The 22,646-nt window shown below is 38.1% G+C and overlaps 1 protein-coding gene across 2 annotated transcripts in view; it reads right to left on the reverse strand.

The window, feature by feature from the left end:
• The window catches only part of LOC124616795 (CDK5 and ABL1 enzyme substrate 2), a 179,612-nt gene that overhangs the window by 76,572 nt on the left and 80,394 nt on the right, over positions 1–22,646 (reverse strand). Inside the window, exons 5-6 of one of the 2 annotated variants that reach the window (XM_047145210.1) lie at positions 4,856–4,986; positions 520–555 (exon numbers count right to left, since the gene is read on the reverse strand). In XM_047145210.1, coding sequence (XP_047001166.1) covers positions 520–555; positions 4,856–4,986 — 167 coding nt within the window. The remainder of the gene's footprint in view (positions 1–519; positions 556–4,855; positions 4,987–22,646) is intronic. The other variant, XM_047145211.1, reaches the window with a different exon arrangement.

Here is a 22,646-nt window from a genome sequence, read left to right on the forward strand (position 1 = left end):
CGGTAATCTAATGAAATTATTATTCAAAATAACACTGAAGTACTTCTTTCAAGCTTGCAATTCGAGCAGTATGCCAACAATACTATTGTTGCATGGTCGGTATGGAAGACATTTCAATTATTTGTTGTGTGTGATGAGCTTTTTTCATCTCTGACAAAATACTGTTCACCATACAGAAGAGCATTTGAAGCAAGCAACTGAAAGAGAGGACTGCATCAAAACTTATTCAAGACAATGTTAGTCAAGAAAGATTCTTTTAAGAAAGCAAGCACTGAATCTGTGGTGATCAACAGCTATATAAATATTTTAATATGTTTAGATAAATGAAGGTCAAAGTTCCAGAATATCCATGTATTAGTGTTATGTGCATTGACTTTCCTTCACCATATAGTACAGATAGTGAAACCCCAGAACATTCACTGGACAGCATTTTTCTACAAATAAAACTACATAATCAACTACTACAACAGCAAGATATTCTACAAAATACAGAAGTTATTATACATATGCATTTTTTACCATTTGTGATCCATATGCCACGTTAAGACTTTTGTCCTGCAATAAAAATGTAAAACAATTGAAAAAATAAAAATAGGGGTTCACATTATTTCATTAAAAAAATTTGGTACAAGTTCAGACCATGTTCTATGTATTTACCATGCATGCGTGCATTGTGTTTAGCTCAGATAATGTACTGATAGTGATACTTTTCAGGCCTGTTGAATGTAACTGTACATGAGCATCAGAGCGATGTCTCCACAAGGCAAAATGTTCAAAATCAAATATGGAGGAACCAATAAAGGTAACACAGATGAAAAATCTGCTTTGACATATACTGCATCACTGTTGTGTTTCTAATTTCTTTCTTTCTTTTTTCTTCATTTGTTTAGAATGAAGTATTCTATTATCAGAGGTGACTGTATTATTATAGTTTACAACTAACAATAAAGTAGCCAACTCTTATTAGAAGTTAATAATGCACATTTTTTTTGAATAGAAGGTTAAGCACTATCAATATCTGCTACAAAACAGAGAAGTGCAACTGAAGATTATTGGTGCATGTTGAAAACATGTAGATGTTCTGAGGCCGTAGACAATTTAATGTAGGGACAAAAACTCCAGACAGCATAATGCATGGCCTACAATAGTAAAAAGTACTGAGAATACAGACTACCGTGTTCATTAATTAGGTGGTTTATAGCTGACAGAATCAGAATAAACAGATTTAATTTTGCTGTAACACAAAAAGGAAACTAGCACATTATAAAGCCAGCAAAATGCCCCGCTCTTCCATAAACATAATACTTAAGAATGGATTTCATATTACTAGGCTTTTAGAGTGTTATAAACATTGCCCTGAAACATTTCACTGCAACAAATAAACCATAAGATGTTTTTGTCGCTTTGAGGAATTTTTCAAATGCAAATAATTCCATAAAATTGGTTTTCTGCAGTATCACAATAAGTTGCAATTGTATTTGTTGTAGAATCACAGTATCAAAGAATTTTGAAATGACGTCAGTTCAACCACCAATGGCTTTATCAAAATAGCAAATGAATCGTAACTTCTCAATAAAATTGTTTTAAACAGCTGTAACACAAAAGCCAAATCTAATGCCAAACATAATGGTGTAGTGCATGAGAAATACTTGGTCAATGATCTGAACCTTTACCAAATAATTTGATTCAAATTTAAAAAAAGCTTTCCAAAAAGAGAAGCACAAAATTTCATCAAACAACAAGAGACATGATACACATTAATTATTAAGAAAACTACAGGAAATCACCCTATAACTTATGCTTTGGTAATGACAAACCAAATCCTCAGGTATTTGAAGCACACCATTTCTTGTTTCCATGTCCTTCTCAACCACATTAACTTCCAAAAGGAAGAACCAATTCTTCTTCCATGGATCATTAAAATTCCTTTACATGCGGAAGGGGGTAATATACTCTAGACATCATTGATGCAGTTGTTACTACTTCTTTGGAATCACCAAGAGTGATTACCAATACAAAGAAATTACTTCTGGTGTTTCACCTGCATGTTGGAAAATATTAACAAACAACTATTAGCTCCACTTTCTATGATGATACAACACAAAGCGACTTCGCCTGACAGGATACATTACAGACAAACAGGGAAGAGGAGGAAACAGAGGGGTACTTATGACGGTGGTGGGAATGGAGGAAAAATTTAAAGTGATTTATGTTTCCACTTCCACCAGCATCCAGTTACTACCACAGTTACCCCACTATATATTACTACAAAAATTTGTAGGTTTTTCACCTTAAAAAACTACCCCTTCCTTCTTGTTCTCATATTGTCTAGCATTGTATATTGTGCTTATAATTTCTATTTATAATTTTTTGTGACTCATTTTCTTCACACATCCAGATGATACCATTTTAATGTGTTTGTTTGTGTAGCTGTAACATATAATAACAGATGATACTGTTTTTGTCTGTCTTACTGTCTCATTTTGACCACATATTAGAAACAACCATTAGTAGCTTTCCTCTCCATTTCAAATGTTCTCATAATTACCACTATTTTTGTAAAATTCTATTAAACTGAGTTTCATTTTCTGCTCTCATTTTCATTGTAGAGGGTGGTTGTTTCAGAATGAAGGTAATATTTAACCCTCTTGTTACAGTTTAGAATTTCCTCTTCAATAATCTTTGGTGTGTGCTTGTAATACTTTAGTTTAATGATTTCACTATGTGTTCTTGGGTTTTCTTGTCTATACTTACTTAGATTTTGTTGCTTATCTTACACCTTTGATCAGTCACCAATATGAAAGCATTATGATTTCCGACAAGATCATCCAAAGGGCTCCATAAATTCAAGAGTAACAGTAAGTCTTCCCTTAAGACAATTTTTGATTTGCAGCTTGACCACAGCAGGAAGACCAATCGTGCTGCTGCTGACAGTAATGGAGAATGTGATGCCAGTCGATTTCCACTTATTTCTATTTATGTCAACGTTAACCAGCAAAAACACTGTGTGTATTATAACTGAAACAATCATTAATTGTATACTGTGCACTGCTTTATCTTTTATCTTCAAGGTTTCTTCAACATCAGGTTTTAACATGAGTGAAGGCACCATTTATTCTTGACTCACCATAAGGTTTATCCACCTCGCCAACTCCAAAATGGAGGATACCTGTAATCTGCATTGGTGACAAGAAAATGATGCAGAATGTATTGGATTTCTGCAATGGAGGGAGGGAGGGAGGGAGGGAGGGAGGAGAGAGAGAGAGAGAGAGAGAGAGAGAGAGAGAGAGAGAGAGAATGAATACGCTACTACTTACGCAGTGAGACATGGCCTGAAGTAGTGACAATTTCACATGATCATGACCTGTACATGTACACAGATGGGATTAGTGATCGTGAATGAAGTGATTATTTCTTGAAATTTTTATTTCATTTTTTTCTACTGTATGTTTCAATAAATAAATAGAAGAACAGTCATTGGCCTTTGATTCATGGTGTTACAAGCTTCACCTGTCCCCCCCCCCCCCCCTCCCCCCCACTCTCTCTAAATAATACACAATTTGTAGCTGTAAGTATCTTCATTCAACATGTTAATAAGTTGATTTCAGTTATGACCAGTGGAAACATTTAGAAAGTGACTGTTACTTCCATGTGTCACTTGTGTTTTCAGAAAAGTACATAACAAAGAATATGATGCCAGTATTACATGACGAAATCATTGTTACTACCCTACACACTGCTACCCTCCCCACAGCAGTCTATTTGCAGGATGAGGTATGCTTGTTTCCTGTGGTGAGAGCCATCATGCAGAGAGTATTACATATTGTAAACATTGCACTTAATGTCTGCGGATTGCCAGATTCTTTTTGCACAGGTTGACCAATTACATAAATTTCCTTCATCCTGTGATCACAATGGTTTCCACGACTGCTTCCTCTGTTATTATTCATCACCCCAATTCACACAATCTACAGCTTGTGGTACTAAAGTCATCTTTTGATTTGTTTATCAACACTGCAGAGAATGTGCGTTTCATTGGGCAGCGTAATATAGTGAGCTGTGAATATATGCAATGAATAAACTTTTTTCATGGAAGTAATTAAACTGTGCGATGCAACTATGACAAATACCAGTCTACAATTTTCATTGTAATGTCAACATCAGGGTAGCACATTCATATTTTCCCAGGAGTCACGCACAATGACTACGAGTCAAGTAATAAGCGGACTGCATGGCATGAACGATCAGGAGTCGCTAATACAAAGAAGTTGTCATCACACAGTAGAAACAAGCCCTCAACAGTTTCATTTGTGATTACAGATGGATTTACATCTTAAAATGACCCATGTGAGTAAATATGGATAATAATGTTATAACAGAATTCATTGAGAACCAGAACGTTACATATTGTTAGGAGAAGCAATGAATTATTCGACAAGAAAACCATCACACAATTAATAGTAACTCACTTTAGTGCACAGCCTTCTTGGGAAATATCTCAACCGTTACCAAACACAACACACTGAGCTGCCATGCCAGCGTAGATTACAACCTCTTTGACTCATAGACTCCAGATCAATTTTGCACTGCAGTCCAATCACTGCTAGACATGTAGCAAAAGTGGAGAAATGATAAAAATTGTCTCTACTATCCAAGTTTTGTTAGTTTTAGCCAAACAATACAGAACAGTGATGAAGCACACTTAACACGTCAACAACACAGGCCAGTTTATCTCTGAACGTCCAATAAGAATATGATCTAAATACATATATATGGCTGTGGAATATTGCCCATTTCCATAATTCTCTTTTGAAGAATTTAATTTTTATGCTTCCATATGATGTGGTATTCATACCGTGCAATAACATGTCTGGAACTTCCATGAGGACCATGAGTCAAATCTGCCATCTCACCATCCATCCCAAAATGTTTACGGTCACGAAAGGAGTGTCTTGATGGAACCAGCAAAGCACCGTATGATATTTCCTATAAACAGTACATATAAAACATCTCAGTCATCATAAACAAAATATGAAACAGCAACAAGAAAATTCTTTTACTAACAAGAATCTGAAACTAACATTTTTTAGAAATATAGGTGGCATTTCATTTAAAAACATTATTACAAATTAATTTACATCTACATTTACACACATACTCTGCAAGGAACCATATGGTTTGTGCGTAATGTACCTTGTACTACTGTCAGTCATTCTCTTTCCTGTTTCAGGTGAAAAGAAGCAGGGGAAAAACAACTGTCTATATCCATATGAGCCCCAGTTTCGGTTACCTTGTTTTTGCTGCGCTTACACAAGACGTGCTGGCTGCAGTAGGATCATTCTGCAGTGTATTGGAAATGGAGGTTGTCTAAACTTTCTTAATAACATTTTATGAAAAGAATATCTTCATCCTTGCAGGCACTTCCAACTAAGTTAACCCACAATTTTTGTAATATTCACTTTGGCTGAACTTCCTGGTAACAAATCAAGCAGCACGCTTCTGAATTGCTTCAATGTCGTACTTTAATTTGATCTGGTGGGAATCTCATACACTAAAGATGCATCCAGGAACGGATCTCATAAACATTCTTTGCACTACACTTTCCTAGAATTCTCTCAATAAACCAAAATTGACCATTCACTTTCCCTACAACTGACCTGACATGTCCGTTCATTTCAAGTCACTTTGCAGCATTATGCGTAGATACTTAACCTACAAGACTGAATTGAGAAGTACTGTATCCAAACAATTTTTTCTACTCACCTACGTCAGTATACATTTTTACACATTTCGAGGCAGCTTCCATTGATCACACCAAACAGAAATGCTGCCCAAGTCTTTCTGTATCCTCTCCAAAACCCACTGAATGGTGACTCTTTCCCATACTCCATAGTGTGTTCAGCAAACAGTCACAGATTGCTGCTCATGCTGTCCAACAGATAGTTTATGTATACAGAGAATAAGACCAGTCCTATTATTCTTCCCTGAGATACTCCTACAGATACTTTTTTCTCTGATGAGCACTTGCCAACCAAGACAACATACTGGGTTCTGGCAGTGTGTCAAAGGCTTTCCGGAAATCTAAGAATATGGGATCTGCCTGTCGACGCTCACTCACGGTATCCAGGATATTGTGTGAGAAAGTGACAACCTGAATTTTGCAAGGGCAATGATTTCTAAATCTGTGTTATTTTGTAAACAGTAGCTTCTCTCTCTCAAGTAAATTTATTATAGTGGACCTAAGAATATGCTCAAGACTACTGCTGCATACTGTTATTGAGGATACTGGTCTGTAATTTTGCAGGCCTGTTCTTTTTCCTTTCTTTTATACATGAGTCACCTGCACTTTTTTCTAGTATGTTGGGACTTTTCACTGGATGAGATACTTGCAACAAATAAATGCAAGGTAAGTATGGGACCAAAGTCAAAGAGTATTCTCTGTAAAATTGAATTAGGACTCCATTTGAAACTGGCAACTTATTTGTTTTCATCTCTTTCAGCATTTTTCAGTGTTAGGAATACCTGATTCTAGGTCCTCTATATGGGAGAGTATGTAGCAGTCATATGGTGGCATGTCTGTACGACCCTTCCGCGCAAATAAATTTTTCAATGTGAAATTTGAAACTCTGGCTTTCTTTATGCTATATTCTGCTTCCACAGCAGAATTGCTTACAAGTGAATTGAACAGAAGCCTTCAACCCTTTTAGCGATTGTACATAGGACCAGAATTTTCTGAGGCAGCAAGATATTTAGATAATGAATGAAGGAGGAACTTGTAAGCTCTGTGCATCCAACCTTTGTTCTTTTTTAAACCAAGTGTACAACAATCTCTGTTTTCTCAGTATTTTCCAAATGTTGTTATAAAAATAGTGGGTTGTTGTTGCCCTTAATTCACCTGCTCGGCACATATTTCTCCAGTGTGACTTTACAATCAGTTTAAACTCTGCCCATAATTTCTCTAAGTCTTTTCATTGACTAAGTACGATTATAACTGCTTTTCTGCTCTTTCCAACATAAAGACACTCTTAGCCTTCTTGAAAGTTTTAATGGCTTTAGTAACCATCGGGCAAGATAACATCGTGATCACTAATCATTGTTTCTATACAGATACTGTCGATAAGGTCAGGCCTGTCTGTAGTTATGAGGTCTAAAATGTTTCCATTACATGTGGGAGACAGTTTTCGGAGAAATCTTACAGACCTTTCTTGGGAGACTGCCTTGTCCATACAACCTGCAACAAATTAACAGGCATCCCAATCTTTAGTTGGTTGGTTTAAAATTGCCTACGATACAATTTTCATGATAAAGATACTACCACACTACTATATACTTTCTTTGAACAATTCCACAACTGTTAAAGTGGGATCAGTAGGTGGTAAAAACATGTGATGATTAATTTGAGTTCACCGAGACTGGTTATTTTCATCCAGATAAAGTACAACACCTTGTAGCCAAACTTGGTTTTACAAACTCCCAGGTTATCCAAAATGCTTCCAAAAGGTTCCCAATCCAAACATAACACTGTACTCCACACAAGTAATTCGAGGGTGAGAGTGTGTTGGGCTATTGTTAGCAAAGAGACACGAATGGCTGAACTTCTTATTTCCCCAGCAACCAACTCACCAGTCCAAATATAGCTACATTGCCAACAACAGAGCATTCAAGCAGTTGATTCCCCCTGTGTGTGTATTTTAATGCTATTGCAATTGAATTGTGCGGAAGTGTACTTTTGCTGATATATTGACTGTTGTCAAAGAAGTTAAATAGAAGAAGAAGAAGAAGAAGAAGTAGTAGTAGTAGTAGTAGTAGTTTTCAATAACCTATTGCATCTAATTACAGAGATGGTATTTCTACATTTCAGAATGAGTTGCGACTAAATCTAAATTTGAAAAGGCCTACTAGATATTGCTGAAAACATCCAACTTTGATAAAGTAGGGGAAGCTCTTTCGTTCATCCATCAATGAGAAGAAGGCACACCTTTAACCTGACCAATACTGTGAGAAAAAACTAAAATGTTAACTGTCTTGCTAGGTGAGGAAGGAAAGGGTGTTTCTTTTCCATGGAGAAAAGTTATTTGTAGACCAAGACAGAGTTTAAGTTCACACTCAAAGCTATACTAATGCCCGAACTTCCTAAGCAAATGAAACTGGTATTAATTTCATAATATTACATACAAAACCTTTAGCTTCCTCAGAAAAAAATGCCTGCCCCAGGAAACAAAATGAAAAAAAGAAAAGATAACTGTTAGTTTGGCATCAAAAGCTCCTTGAACACACTGAATAGAGGGCTCCAACATGTATTACGAAGTTGAAAAAAATCTTGAGCCTTGGAGGATCTTGCCAAAATGTGCTACGAGTTTTTTATGGATCCCAAAAAAGTTCTAGGATGTCTAGGGAACTGTCACCTAAATTAAGAATTTGTTATCTTTCAGAGATCTACTGGGTACAGAATAACACATATTAGATCACATGTGTTGTTAGTTTACGTCACCCTAAGATCTGTTAAACAATGCAGTGAGTCAATGCTTGCTGGCATCCTTCTAATGAAAAATATTGGGAGGGGGAACATTAGTGCTTGAAAACATTTGAAGGGTCACAAGAACGAACAAAAATTACTAAGTTTTTTGAATGAGTAATTCATATGCAACAAACTATTAAGTACAGTACTGTATTTGTACTGTGTGTTGAGATACTGCAATACTAAAAATGAAATTTTGACTTTAAAGATCTTAAGTGTACCCTCCAGAGGTTTCTGAATTTGTTAGACCTTCAAAAGCTATCAAAAGTACACTACTGGCCATTAAAACTGCTACACCACGAAGATGACATGCTACAGACACGAAATTTAACCGACAGGAAGAAAATGCTGTGATATGCAAATGATTAGCTTTTCAGAGCATTCACACAAGGTTGGCACCAGTGGCAACACCTACAACATGCTGACATGAGGAAAGTTTCCAACCGATTTCTCATACACAAACAGCAGTTGACCGGCGTTGTCTGGTGAAATTATGTTGTGATGCCTCGTGTAAGGAGGAGAAGTGCGTACCATCACGTTTCCGACTTTGATAAAGGTAGGATCGTAGCCAATCGTGATTGCGGTTTATCGTATCGCAACACTGATACTCACGTTGGTCGTCATCCAATGACTGTTAGCAGAGTATGGAATCGGTGGGTTCAGGAGGGTAATACGGAATGCTGTGCTGGATCCCAACGGCCTCGTATCACTAGCAGTCGAGATGACAGGCATCTTATCCGCATGGCTGTAACGGATTGTGCAGCCACATCTCGATCCCTGAGTCAACAGATGGGGACGTTTGCAAAACAACAACCATCTGCACGAAGAGTTCGATGATGTTTGCAGCAACACGGGCTATCAGCTCGGAGACCATGGCAGCGGTTACCCTTGACGCTGCATCACAGACAGGAGCGTCTGTGATAGTATACTCAACGACGAACCTGGGTGCACGAATGGCAAAATGTCATTTTTTCGGATGAATCCAGATTCTGTTTACAGCATCATGATGGTCCCATCCATGTTTGCCGACATCGCTGTGAACGCATATTGGAAGCGTGTATTAGTCATCGCCATACTGGCGTATCACCCAGCATGATGGTATGGGGTGCCATTGGTTACACGTCTTGGTCACCTCTTGTTCGCATTGACGGCACTTTGAACAGTGGACATTACATTTCAGATGTGCTACGACCCGTGGCTCTATCCTTCATTCGATCCCTGCGAAACCCTTCATTTCAGCAGGATAATGCATGACCGCATGTTGCAGGTCCTGTACAGGCCTTTCTGGATACAGAAAATGTTCGACTGCTGCCCAGGCCAGCACATTCTCCAGATCTCTCACCAACTGAAAACGTCTGGTCAATGGTGGCTGAGCAACTGGCTCATCACAATACACCAGTCACTACTCTTGATGAACTGTGGTATCGTGTTGAAGCTGCATGGGCAGCTGTACCTGTACACGCCATCCAAGCTCTGTTTGACTCAATGCCTATGCGTATCAAGGCCATTATTACGGCCAGAGGTGGTTGTTCTGGGTACTGATTTCTCAGGATCTATGCACCCAAATTGCGTGAAAATGTAATCACATGTCAGTTCTAGTATAATATATTTGTCCAATGAATATCCATTTATCATCTGCATTTCTTCTTGGTGTAGCAATTTTAATGACCAGTAGTATACGTACTGTAACTGCAATACAAAATTCTGTAGTGCACTTTAGATGGGTCATGGGTTAACCAACAAATTTGTTGTTCAAAACTGGTTCCCATCCTTCAGCTCTGTTAACTGAGGTTGGACTGTAACTTCACAGTCATCTTCGCAGGCAATGGGATTGGTAAAAGTGTAGACTAACAGAAAACAGCCATTCAAACAATTTTGTATCTACGTTTTCTGGCCATTATAATAACAGTAACCAAAGTACAAAGGAGAACAAGAACCAAAATGTAATGTGAAATGTCTAATAAAAAATATTATATGGTACAACAGGTTTCATTTAACTGCTACAGAAATGTATTCCAGATCTGCAGCATATCTGACAAAATATTGTATACAGCATTGTAAATAACTGATACAAAATTTGAAACCAGTGTTTAATTGCTGTTTTAATGACAAAATGACCCTTTATATACAGCTGTTTTACATCCACACCTGTATTGTGAGAGCCAGCAGTTATCCTGTCAAATCGCACTGTTATGAGTATATGCTATAATTCAGAGAAACCTTCATTTCGAACACACAAATAAGATAGGTAAGCTGTAAGTGCATTGACAGGTCACCAAGCACCACTGTGGTTATTCTCATTCACCTAGGAAATCAAAGCACTTGGAGAATCACAATTTAAAGGTACCATTAGTCCACTTAAGACTTTTGACCATAAAGGCAAACACATAGTTTTCCATTTCAGAAATATTGCTTTTCTTGGATCAAAATCTGATCACTGGAAGCTTTATGATCTAGATAAACCTTTTCCATCACCCATGAAAGTGAATGGAATGGGTGTAGTGCAAATCAATGGCATACATAATTAACTATAGTGGTTTTTGATGTTGTTCACTTACAAAAACACGAAGAGAAGCAATTGTGTGCAAGCTGAGTATTGCAAACAGTGGTGAGATACAGTATCTTAAACAGTGGTGAGATACAGTATCTTAAAGTTGGAAGACATCATGTAAAACTCTTTGCGTGGAGTCGTCTGAGGATATTATGTCTCCTAGTGGTATTGTGAACCTTCAAGGAGAAACCAGGCTAGTACAATTTATATGATCCCTATACAGCAGGGTCATTTGCCCTTAGAGGGACGCAGAGTAACTTCTGACGAATGCTTTTCTACGACAAATATTTCTGATGTTGGGAAAAAAGTTTATTTTATTCAACATCCAACACTGCAAACAGAATGTTAATGCCAGGTTTAACTGCTGATGTGTGTGTTGCCAAATCCTTCTTCTCATATGTTATTTAGGTAACTGAATTGAATGAAGACATGCAAATGAGTGATTTTTCAGTATCTTCTTCATGTTTTGATTTTAACATCTTTCACACCATTTTCTGTACACTATTCCTTTATTTCCTCTACATCAATATTTATCAAGTTTGTTATATATAAAAACAAAGATGAGGTGACTTACCGAACAAAAACGCTGGCAGGTCGATACACACACAAACAAACACAAACATACATACAAAATTCAAGCTTTCGCAACAAATTGTTGCCTCATCAGGAAAGAGGGAAGGAGAGGGGAAGACGAAAGGAAGTGGGTTTTAAAGGAGAGGGTAAGGAGTCATTCCAATCCCGGGAGCGGAAAGACTTACCTTAGGGGGAAAAAAGGACAGGTATACACTCGCACACACGCACATATCCATCCACACATACAGACACAAGCAGACATATTTAAAGACCAATATTGATATATTGATATATTGATATATATTTATCAAGTTTGTGCATGATATAACACCAATGGCAGTGTTAAGGATGTTGTGCAGTTCCACCATGGATGGGTAGTTACCACAAATTTTCACTATTTTAACTCTATTAGTGACACTGGTACATATAAATATACTGGACATAAAAAGAATAATTCTTTATAAATTTTTTGCCCCTGATCCATTTGTATGAAATACACAATAAATTGAGCAGTTTTATTCCCAAGAGTGCATGCTGATGTGTATTCCATTCTTATGCTGAAAAAATTTTGTCACTTAAAGAGTTTATCTGCTCAGCCTGCCTCAACATTGTTTCTTCAAGTGGCTGATAAATTTAAGCATATGCTACGCATGACAAGCTTTTATAAATAAAAAAAGTGGTGCCAACTTTCCAAGCGATCTCTAAGGACTTTTAAGTAAAAAAATCTGTCACACATTCTGCACCTGTTACTAAAACACGTTCTTTTTTAGATGATTCTCTTGACATATGCAAAGCCCTGTTCTGTTAAATTGGTGCTGTTGCTCCTAGGTGGTATACCTGTGCCATGGAAGTATTCTTATGGTAATTTTGATGTTATCATTATGCACTCAAGCTTCCTTCTTAAAATTGAATATGCGCATATAGTAAAACAAAGTCCTACTTCACACTCATTCTTACTGTGATATGTTACATGGACACAGGTTAACAGCTTTTTGGATAAATTCTGGCACTGTCAACATTAAGTCTACTCCTCCAAACCAGACCTACAGGGACAGTTAACTTGCTCAGTTTCTGGGGAGAGAAAATTTGCATTCGGTAATTGTTGGATCTCTTAGTCTGAATTGATCTGAAATTTTCCACAGATTTTTTCAAACATGGACCCTTCTTCTTCTTCTTCTTCTTCTTGTCACTGTCTTCAATCTGGATACTGGTTTGATGCAGCTCTCCATGTTACTCTATCCCGAGCAAGCCTCTTCACCTTTGATAACCATGGTGACCTGCATCCTTTTGTATTCCCTCATGGTCTCCCTCTACGATTTTCAACACCCCCCGCATACTTACACACACTTCCCTCCAATACCAAAGTGATGGTCCTTTGGTGTCTCCTGTCAATCAATTCCTTCTTTTAGTCAAGCTAGCCACAAATTTCTTCTCTCTTCATTTCTATTCAGTATCTTCTCATTAGTTACTTGAGCTACCCACCTAATCTTCAGTATTCTTCCGTAGCACCATATTTCAAAAGCCTCTATCCTCTTCTTGTCTGAACTGTTTATCATCAATGTTTCACTTGCACACACGACTAATAACATCTTCAGAAAAGATTTCCTGACACTTAAGCCTACATTCAATATGAACAACTCTCTCTTCTTCAGAAACATTTTTCTTGCCATTGCCAGTTTATATCTTATATCCTCTGAACTTTAACCAAACAGAAAAACTCATCTACTACTTTTAGTGTCTCATTTCCTAATCTATTTCCTTGCCCGATTTAATTTGCCTACATTTTTTTACCCTTGTTCTCCTCCTGTCGATGTTCATCTTATATCCTTCTTTCAAGACACTTTCCATTCATTCAACTGCTTCCCTTTCATGGTAGACACAAATGCCTTCTGGTTTTTGTACAAGTTGTAAATAGCCTTTTGCTCCCTGTATTTTACACCTGCTACCTTCAGAATTTCAAAGAGTATTCCAGTCAACAGTGTCAAAAGCTTTCTGTTTAAGTCCACAGATGCTGTAAACATGGTTTGCCTTCCTGTAACCGATCTTCTACGAGTATGAGAAGTTCTAGGGTCAATGTAGCCCTGCATGTTCCTACATTTCTCTGGAATCCAAACTGATCTTCCCCAAGGTTGGCTTTTGTCGTATTTCCCATTCTCCTGTAAAGAATTTCTGTTAGTATTCTGCAACCACGACTCATTAAACTGATAGTTCTTCAGAATTGGAATTTCTTCCTGCAGTCGGAGTATTTCACCTGTCTCATACATCTTTTACGCCAGAGTTTTGTCATGGCTGGCTTTCCAAAGGCTATCAGTATTTCTGACAGAATGTTATCTACTCCAGGGGCCAGGTTTCCACTTAGGTCTTGCAGTGTTCTGTCATATTCTTCTTGTAGTATCATATCTCCCATCTCACCTTCATCAATGTCCTCTTCCCTTTCTATAACACTGCCTTCAAGTTCATCTTCCTTGTATAGTCCCTCTATATACTCCCTCGATCTATCACCTTTAGGACCGGTTTTTGATTTGAGCTCTTGATATTCACTGAGCTCTTGATATTCACAAAGCTCTTTCTCTTTTTTCCAAAAGTCTCTTTAATTTTCCTGTAGGCAGAATCTATCTTTTCCCTAGAAATACTCTTCTAAATCCTTACATTTGTCCTCTACCCATTCCTGCTTAGCCATTTTGCACTTCCTCTCAATCTCATTTTTTAGACATTTGTATTCCCTTTTACCTGCTTCATTTGCAGCATTTTATGTTTTCTCCTTTCATCAATTAAATTCAATATATCATGTGTCATCTAAGGATTTCTACTAGGCCCTGTCTTTTTACCTTTTTGAAACTCTGCTGCTTCACTGTATGATCTCTTAAAACTACATATCTACTTCTCTATACCCTTCCCTTGTTCTAGTCGACTATTGCCTAATGCACCCTCACAAGATCTCAATTACCTGCCATTCTTTGAAGTTATCCAAGACCCATCTCCTTAATTTCTTACCTTTATGCAATTTATTAAGTTTTAATCTACAGTTTATGACCAGTACATTGCAGTCAGAATCCACATCTGCCACTGGAAGTGTCTTAAAATTTAAAATATGGTTCTGAAATCTCTTTCTTAACATTATATAATCAATCAGAAACCTTCGTGTCCCCAGGTCTCTTACATATATATAACTTTCTTTCATGACTCTTAAACCAAGTGTCAATGATGATTAAATTCTGCCCAGTGCAAAATTCTAACTAACAGCTTCCTCTTTCACTGCCTTCCCCCTGTCCTTATCCACTTAAGACTTATTATTACATGTTACATAACATTTGAATCCAAATGTAGTTTGCTCAAATCTCTAATGGTATGGTCAAACCTCAGGATAAAAGTTTTAGTTTTAGGCAACTATAACATTATAATGGAACTGATCAGTGACACTTATCTCTAGTACACAATTTGAGAAATTCAATGAAGTCCCCATTTTCGTGTATGTTTAAACAAATGGTAAAGTATCATTTGTTCATGTTGTTATTGTTGTTGTTGTCTTTAGTCCTGAGACTGGTTTGATGCAGCTCTCCATGCTCCTCTATCCTGTGCAAGCCTCATGCATCTCCCAGTACCTACTGCAGCCTACATCCTTCTGAATCTGCTTAGTGTATTTATCTCTTGGTCTCCCTCTACGATTTTTACCCTCCATGCTGCCCTCCAGTACTAAACTGGTGATTCCTTGATGCCTCAGAACATGTCCTACCAACCGATCCCTTCTTCTAGCCAAGTTTGTGCCACAAACTCCTCTTCTCTCCAATTCTATTCAATACCTCCTCATTAGTTATGTGATCTACCCATCTAATCTTCAGCATTCTTCTGTAGCACCACATTTCGAAAGCTTCTATTCTCTTCTTGTCCAAACTATTTATCGTCCACGTTTCACTTCCATACATGGCTACACTCCATACAAATACTTTCAGAAACGACTTCATGACACTTAAATCAATACTGGATGTTAACAAATTTCTCTTCTTCAGAAACGCTTTCCTTGCCATTGCCAGTCTACATTTTATATCTTCTCTACTTCAACCATCATCAGTTATTTTGCTCCCCAAATAGCAGAACTCCTTTACTACTTTAAGTGTGTCATTTCCTAATCTATTCTCACAGCATCACCCGATTTAATTCGACTACATTCCATTATCCTCGTTTTGCTTTTGTTGATGTTCATCTTATACCCTCCTTTCATGACACTGTCCATTCCGTTCAACTGCTCTTCCAAGTCCTTTGCTGTCTCTGACAGAATTACAATGTCATCGGCGAACCTCAAAGTTTTTATTTCTTCTCCATGGATTTTAATACCTACTCCAAACTTTTCTTTCGTTTCCTTTACCGCTTGCTCAATATACAGATTGAATAGCAATGGGGAGAGGCTACAGCCCTGCCTCACTCCCTTCCCAACATTGCTTCCCTTTCATGGCCCCTCCACTCTAATAGCTGCCATCTGGTTTCTGCACATATTGTAAATAGCCTTACGCTCCCTGTATTTGACTCCAGTCACCTTCAGAATTGAAAGAGAGTATTCCAGTCAACACTATCAAAAGCTTTCTCTAAGTCCACAAATCCTAGAAATGTAGGTTTGCCTTTCCTTAATCTTTCTTCTAAGATAAGTTGTAGGGTCAGTATTGCCTCACGTGTTCCAACATTTCTACGGAATCCAAACTGATCTTCCCCGAGGTCAGCTTCTACCAGTTTTTCCATTTGTCTGTAAAGAATTCGCGTTAGTATTTTGCAGCCATGGCTTATTAAACTGATAGTTCGGTAATTTTCAGTTCTTCTTCTTCTTCTTCTTCTTGCGTTACGGCCTCTGTAGGACCACGGGTAGCCCCTTCTTGGACTGCATTTTCCTCCTCTTCTCCCAGAAACTCTTCATTCTTTCTCTTCTCCTCTCCCGCTCTTCTTCCGAGATCTTCAGTTTCCGTTTCTCCTTGTCACTCCACTGGTGACATTTTAATCTCTTCCTGTATTCTTCTCTGTCATTGATCTCTGGCATATTTGTCGGTGTTTATTTGTTCCTCCAATTTTCCTTTCCTTCAACCTTGATCCCCAATTCCAACCAGTCCTTCCGAAGTTCAACAATTTTCACATCTGTCAACACCTGCTTTTTTTGGGATTGGAATTACTATATTCTTCTTGAAGTCTGAGGGTATTTCACCTGTCACATACATCTTGCTCACCAGATGGTAGAGTTTTGTCAGGACTGGCTCTACCAAGGCTGTCAGTAGTTCTAATGGAATGTTGTCTACTCCTGTGGCCTTGTTTCGACTTAGGTCTTTCAGTGATCTGTCAAACTCTTCACGCAGTATCATATCTCCCATTTCATCTTCATCTACCTCCTCTTCGATTTCCATAATATAGTCCTCAAGAACATCGCCCCTGTATAGACCCTCTATATACTCTTTCCACCTTTCTGCTTTCCCTTCTTTGCTTAGAACTGGGTTTCCACCTGAGCTCTTTATATTCATGCAAGTGGTTCTCTTTCTCCAAAGGTCTCTTTAATTTTCCTGTAGGCAGTATCTATCTTACCCCTCATGAGATAAGCCTCTACATCCTTACATTTGTCCTCTAGCCATCCCTGCTTAGCCATTTTGCACTTCCTGTCGATCTTATTTTTGAGATGTTTGTATTCCTTTTTGCCTGCTTCACTTGCTGCAGTTTTGTATTTTCTCCTTTCATCAATTAAATTCAGTATCTCTTCTGTTACCCAAGGATTTCTACTAGCCCTCGTCTTTTTACCTACTTGATCCTCTGCTGCATTCTCACTACTTCATCCCTCAGATCTACCCATTCTTCTTCTACTGTACTTCTTTCCCCCATTCCTGTCAATTGTTCCATTATGCTCTCCCTGAAACTCTGTACAATCTCTGGTTCTTTCAGTTTATCCAGGTCCCATCTCCTTAAATTCCCACCTTTTTGCAGTTTCTTCAATTTTAATCTACAGTTCATAACCAATAGATTGTGGTCAGAGTCCACATCTGCCCCTGGGAATGTCTTACAATTTAAAATCTGGTTCCTAAATCTCAGTCTTACCATTATATAATCTATCTGATACCTTTTAGTATCTCCAGGGTTCTTCCATGTATACAACCTTCTTTCATGATTCTTGAATCAAGTGTTAGCTATGATTAAGTTATGGTCTGTGCAAAATTCTACCAGGTGGCTTCCTCTTTCATTTCTTAGCCCCAATCCATATTCACCTACTACGTTTCCTTCTCTTCCTTTTCCTACTGTCGAATTCCAGTCACCCATGACTATTAAATTTTCATCTCCCTTCACTACCTGAATACTTTCTTTTATCTCATCATACATTTCATCAATTTCTTCGTCATCTGCAGAGCTAGTTGACATATAAACTTGTACTACTGTAGTAGGCGTGGGCTTCACGCCTATCTTGGCCACAATAATGCATTCACTATGCTGTTTGTAGTAGCTTACCCGCACTCCTATTTTTTTATTCATTATTAAACCTACTCCTGCATTACCCCTATTTGCTTTTGTATTTATAACCCTGTATTCACCTGACCAGAAGTCTTGTTCCTGCTGCCACCGAACTTCACTAATTCCCACTATATCTAACTTTAACCTATCCATTTCCCTTTTTAAATTTTCTAACCTACATGTCCGATTAAGGGATCTGACATTCCACGCTCCGATCCGTAGAATGCCAGTTTTCTTTCTCCTGATAACAATGTCCTCTTGAGTAGTCCCCGCCCGGAGATCCGAATGGGGGACTATTTTACCTCCGGAATATTTTACCCAAGAGGACGCCATCATCATTTAATCAAACAGTAAAGCTACATGCCCTTGGGAAAAATTACGGCTGTAGTTTCCCCTTGCTTTCAGCCGTTTGCAGTACCAAAACAGCAAGGCCGTTGTGGTTAGTGTTACAGGGCCAGATCAGTCAATCATCCAGACTGTTGCCCCTGCAACTACTGAAAAGGCTGCTGCCCCTCTTCAGGAACCACATATTTGTCTGGCCTCTCAACAGATACCCCTCCATTGTGGTTGCACCTACGGTACGGCTAGCTGTATCGTTGAGGCACACAAGCCTCCCCACCAACGGCATGGTCCATGGTTCACAGAGGAGGCATTTGTTCATATTAAAATTTAAAGCCATGTAATGAAAATTCATCTTGGACTGAGGATGTATTGTTATTTTAATTTGCTCTAATATCTGTTTAAGCATGTACTGTGTCAATGCCGGCTGACGTCTTCCCAATGAAAAGATGGGGCAGCGATGACGATAGTATAAAAACTACCAGGTCAAGCCAAACTCAATGAGAAACAGAAGTATTTTACATCTGAGGAACAGGAATGCAAAGAGATGCTCAAAATCTTTTCTGGGATGGAACAACACTAGAATATAACGTAGCTCAAAAATAATGAACAACAAGATGAAAGTGGCTGCCAACAATAATATCGTGCACAAACTGATGGGAACAACTTGAGGAGAACAACCAAAAACTATGAGAACTTCTGCACTTTTTTTCTGTCACTCTATAGCTATGTTTGTATCCCCTGTATGGTACAGATCCCATCATATAAAAGCATTGAATGTACGAGAGTCATTCGATAATTAGAGAGAAAAATTGGTCTGGAAAAAAAAAAAGCATTTATTTTTACCAAACAATACTTTTTCTACTTTTCAACATAATCCTCTTAAACATTTATGCACTTGTTCCAATGGGCTACAAGCTTTTTTTATTCCAGCTGCAAAGAACTCTATCTTGATGTTGGAATCAATTTCCGACAAACTTTTTCAAGTCCTTGTTGTTCTGGAACCTCTTCTCACGTTATGCCTCCTTCAGTGCAGCAAACAAATGGAAATCACTAGGTGCTAAATCAGGACTGTGAGGGGGATGAAGTGGTAGTTCCAGCCCACTTTGTTGATGGTTTCATGGATTAGTTGAGCAATGTGAGGAGTGTGTTGTCATCCTGTAGAGTTACACCTCCCTCTGAAATTCACGATGTCCATCTCTCATGGCTGACTTCACCTTGTTTAAAAGCAAATCCAAGTAGTATTCGCTGTTCACTATATGCTGTTCTTCGAGATAATTACAAAAAACTGGAACTTCAGCATCCCAAAACACCGCCAACATGACTTTTCCGGCTGATGCTTGGGTTTTAAATTTTTTCTTGACAGGTGAGCTGGCGTGCTTCCACTCCATGCTTTGTCTTTTTGATTCTGGCTCATAATAGTGAACCCAAGTTTCATCACAAGTTGAAATTTGTTGAGGAAGTGCTCACTTTCTCTTTCACATTTTTGCGGTACTTCAGCTTGTTACAGATAATGTTGTGAACTGTACCAGTACTAATTTGAATCTTATCAACTATCATTTCCACAGTCACATGGTAGTCGGCATGAATAATGTCATCAATTCAACTTTCAAGTGAGGGAGTCAGTCACTGAGTCGCAACAATTTTCGAACTGCTCTATCCACTCGTAAAAATTTGCACGATTCATACCAACTTCACCATACACTTTAGACATTCTAGACTACATATTCACTGGTTTCTTGCCTTCAGCAATTAAAAAAGCTAATAACAGAACATTGTTCAATTAATGTGGGTGTTTCAAGCATACTTGCCATCCTGAAATGTATTTTTGAGGTTATAAATAAAAAGATGTTGATACATCAGCTGATCAAAGCTCATCCCAATGATGTGAAATTAAATCCATAAAAGTACCAAATTTGCCCTGCGAACAGTTTTTTCCCCAGACCAATTTGTCTCTTTAATTACTTAGTCACCCTCATAGTTATCAAAGCCAATTGCTGCATTGTTACAGTCTGTCTCCTGTCTTGCTGCACTTCTTCCTCCTTGACATTTGATGAGAAATAACAAAGGAAGGAAGGAAGGAAGATTATGACTTAGTGTCCCATTGGTGATGAGAGAAGTAATACAAGAACAGAAAAGATCAAATTAATAACATCAGACTATTTGCTTACCAGAAAGCACATTCTCAACTTAAGTTGAGAAAGAGTTTCCTTAAAACAACTCAGTCATTCACCACAACAATCTAGACTACAAACACAGTGTGAAAAAGAAATGACACCTGGACAACAGCAGGAACACACAGTATTTAAGAGTGGACCACCTGGAAGTCACTCAACTGAATCCACGCTGGTGTTAAACGGATAAAACTAATATCCAAAGATGGGGTTCCAATGTGGAGATGTCATTCTTGAATGTGAGGCTAAGCACCCTCAGCTTTTTTCTGGCAGTATTTCCTATGGCCATTATTAGATTTCTGAGAATGCCATCCATGAAGTTGCGTTTTTGTTGTGTGTTACCAAGAAGAAACATCAGAATTTTGAGCAATGTTATGCCACTAAGTTTTATACTATGCTTGGAGAATCCGAGATGTCCTTGAAAGGCTCAGGTGAAGGGTGAATCAAGTGAGACTTGAAACTGCAGACAAGTGGATGCTCCAATCATGACAACACTCCATGTGACAAGACCATTCCAATAACTGAAATTTTGACCTCAAAAGGCAATCCTGTTGTTCCACAATGCCCCTATTCATCTGATCTGAGTCCTTGTGACCTTTTTTCCCCAAAATTGAAATATGTTCTAAAAGATCGTCATTTTGGAACTCTGGAGAACATTCAAATGAATGTGACTGATGTATTAAAAACCCAACCAGTTGAAGGCATTCAGAGCTGCTACCACGACTAGGAATGACTCAGCCGGTTTATAACTGCTGAAGGGAACTACTTTGAAGTTGACAATACTGTTGTTTGAAGAAAATAAAAACTTTGGTAGATATACAGTCTCATTACTTTTCTCTCACACCTCGTATTTAGATTCTAGTTAAGATGTGTATGTTTGTGTTTCATACAGGAGCACACAACAAATAAATAAAGCTTCTAGTGAAAATTCAGTACAAAGAGCGTAATGAAAGCTGAAACCGAGTTCGAGTCTCGGTCGGGCACACAGTTTTAATCTGCCAGGAAGTTTCATGTCAGCACACACTCCACTGCAGAGTGAAAATATCATTCTGGTAATGAAAGCTGTTGCTATCAGATGTGGTGCCTCATGTCAATGCACAAGCTTAAATGAAAGTGGCAACAGCAGCTTTTCAGGAGAAGTTTGAGTGTGAAAACATAGATCAACTTCCACACAGCTTGACCTCATGTCCACTGACTTCCAAATGTTCCCATGTTTAAAGTGGGAGCTGTCACACTATTGCCACTGCATAGGCAATGACAACATTGGCTGCACTGTTTCCACTTTAATATAGGAACATCAAGTTGTACGAGGAGGGGGGTGGGGGGGGGGGGGGACTGTATTAAGAGGTATTGTGTTTCAATGTTCATGCGAACATTCAAAAGCAGAAGAGCTTCTACTGTAAATGTATTTTCATTTCCTGGAATGGGAGGTTCATATTTATCTTCCAAACTATTTGTAAATGATAGAAGGATAGAGGTTATGTGTAACAGCCTACAGGAGCACACGACACTAGAAAACTAGTGAAGAAAATTACACTTTGGGGGGTTTTGCTATTTAAGAGGCAAAAATTTCCAGTTCGACCAAAGCAGTTCGTAGGGAACACTGCTCTGGAAAAAAGAAAATGTTTTTTAAGTACTCTTTTTGATGTCCAAATTACTTATACTTTACAAGTACATAATTAGAGAAAAGTACAAATTTCATGGTAAAATTTCTAAAGACTTTGGCACCGAAAGAAGTGTAGGGCAATTACTTATTTGAGATGACAGCAGATGAAATTTTTCCTGTAGATTGATGATGACACTGTCAGCATGAAAAAATGAAGACTGAGGAAACACAGGACCACACCAAATCAGTTTATTGAGGTAAGCATCCTCCTCAATGATTATCTTAATGGAGTGATGGATACAGCATTCTGGCAAATGTAGCAAATATTAATATATATGAAATATTTAGTAGTGGCTCTGCATTGATAGTCCTAACTCGAGTAGTTCCTGAGTCACAACTAGACTTGCAAAGGAAAGG

This window comes from Schistocerca americana, chromosome 5 (genome assembly GCF_021461395.2).
Source record: "Schistocerca americana isolate TAMUIC-IGC-003095 chromosome 5, iqSchAmer2.1, whole genome shotgun sequence".
NCBI lineage: Eukaryota > Metazoa > Arthropoda > Insecta > Orthoptera > Acrididae > Schistocerca > Schistocerca americana.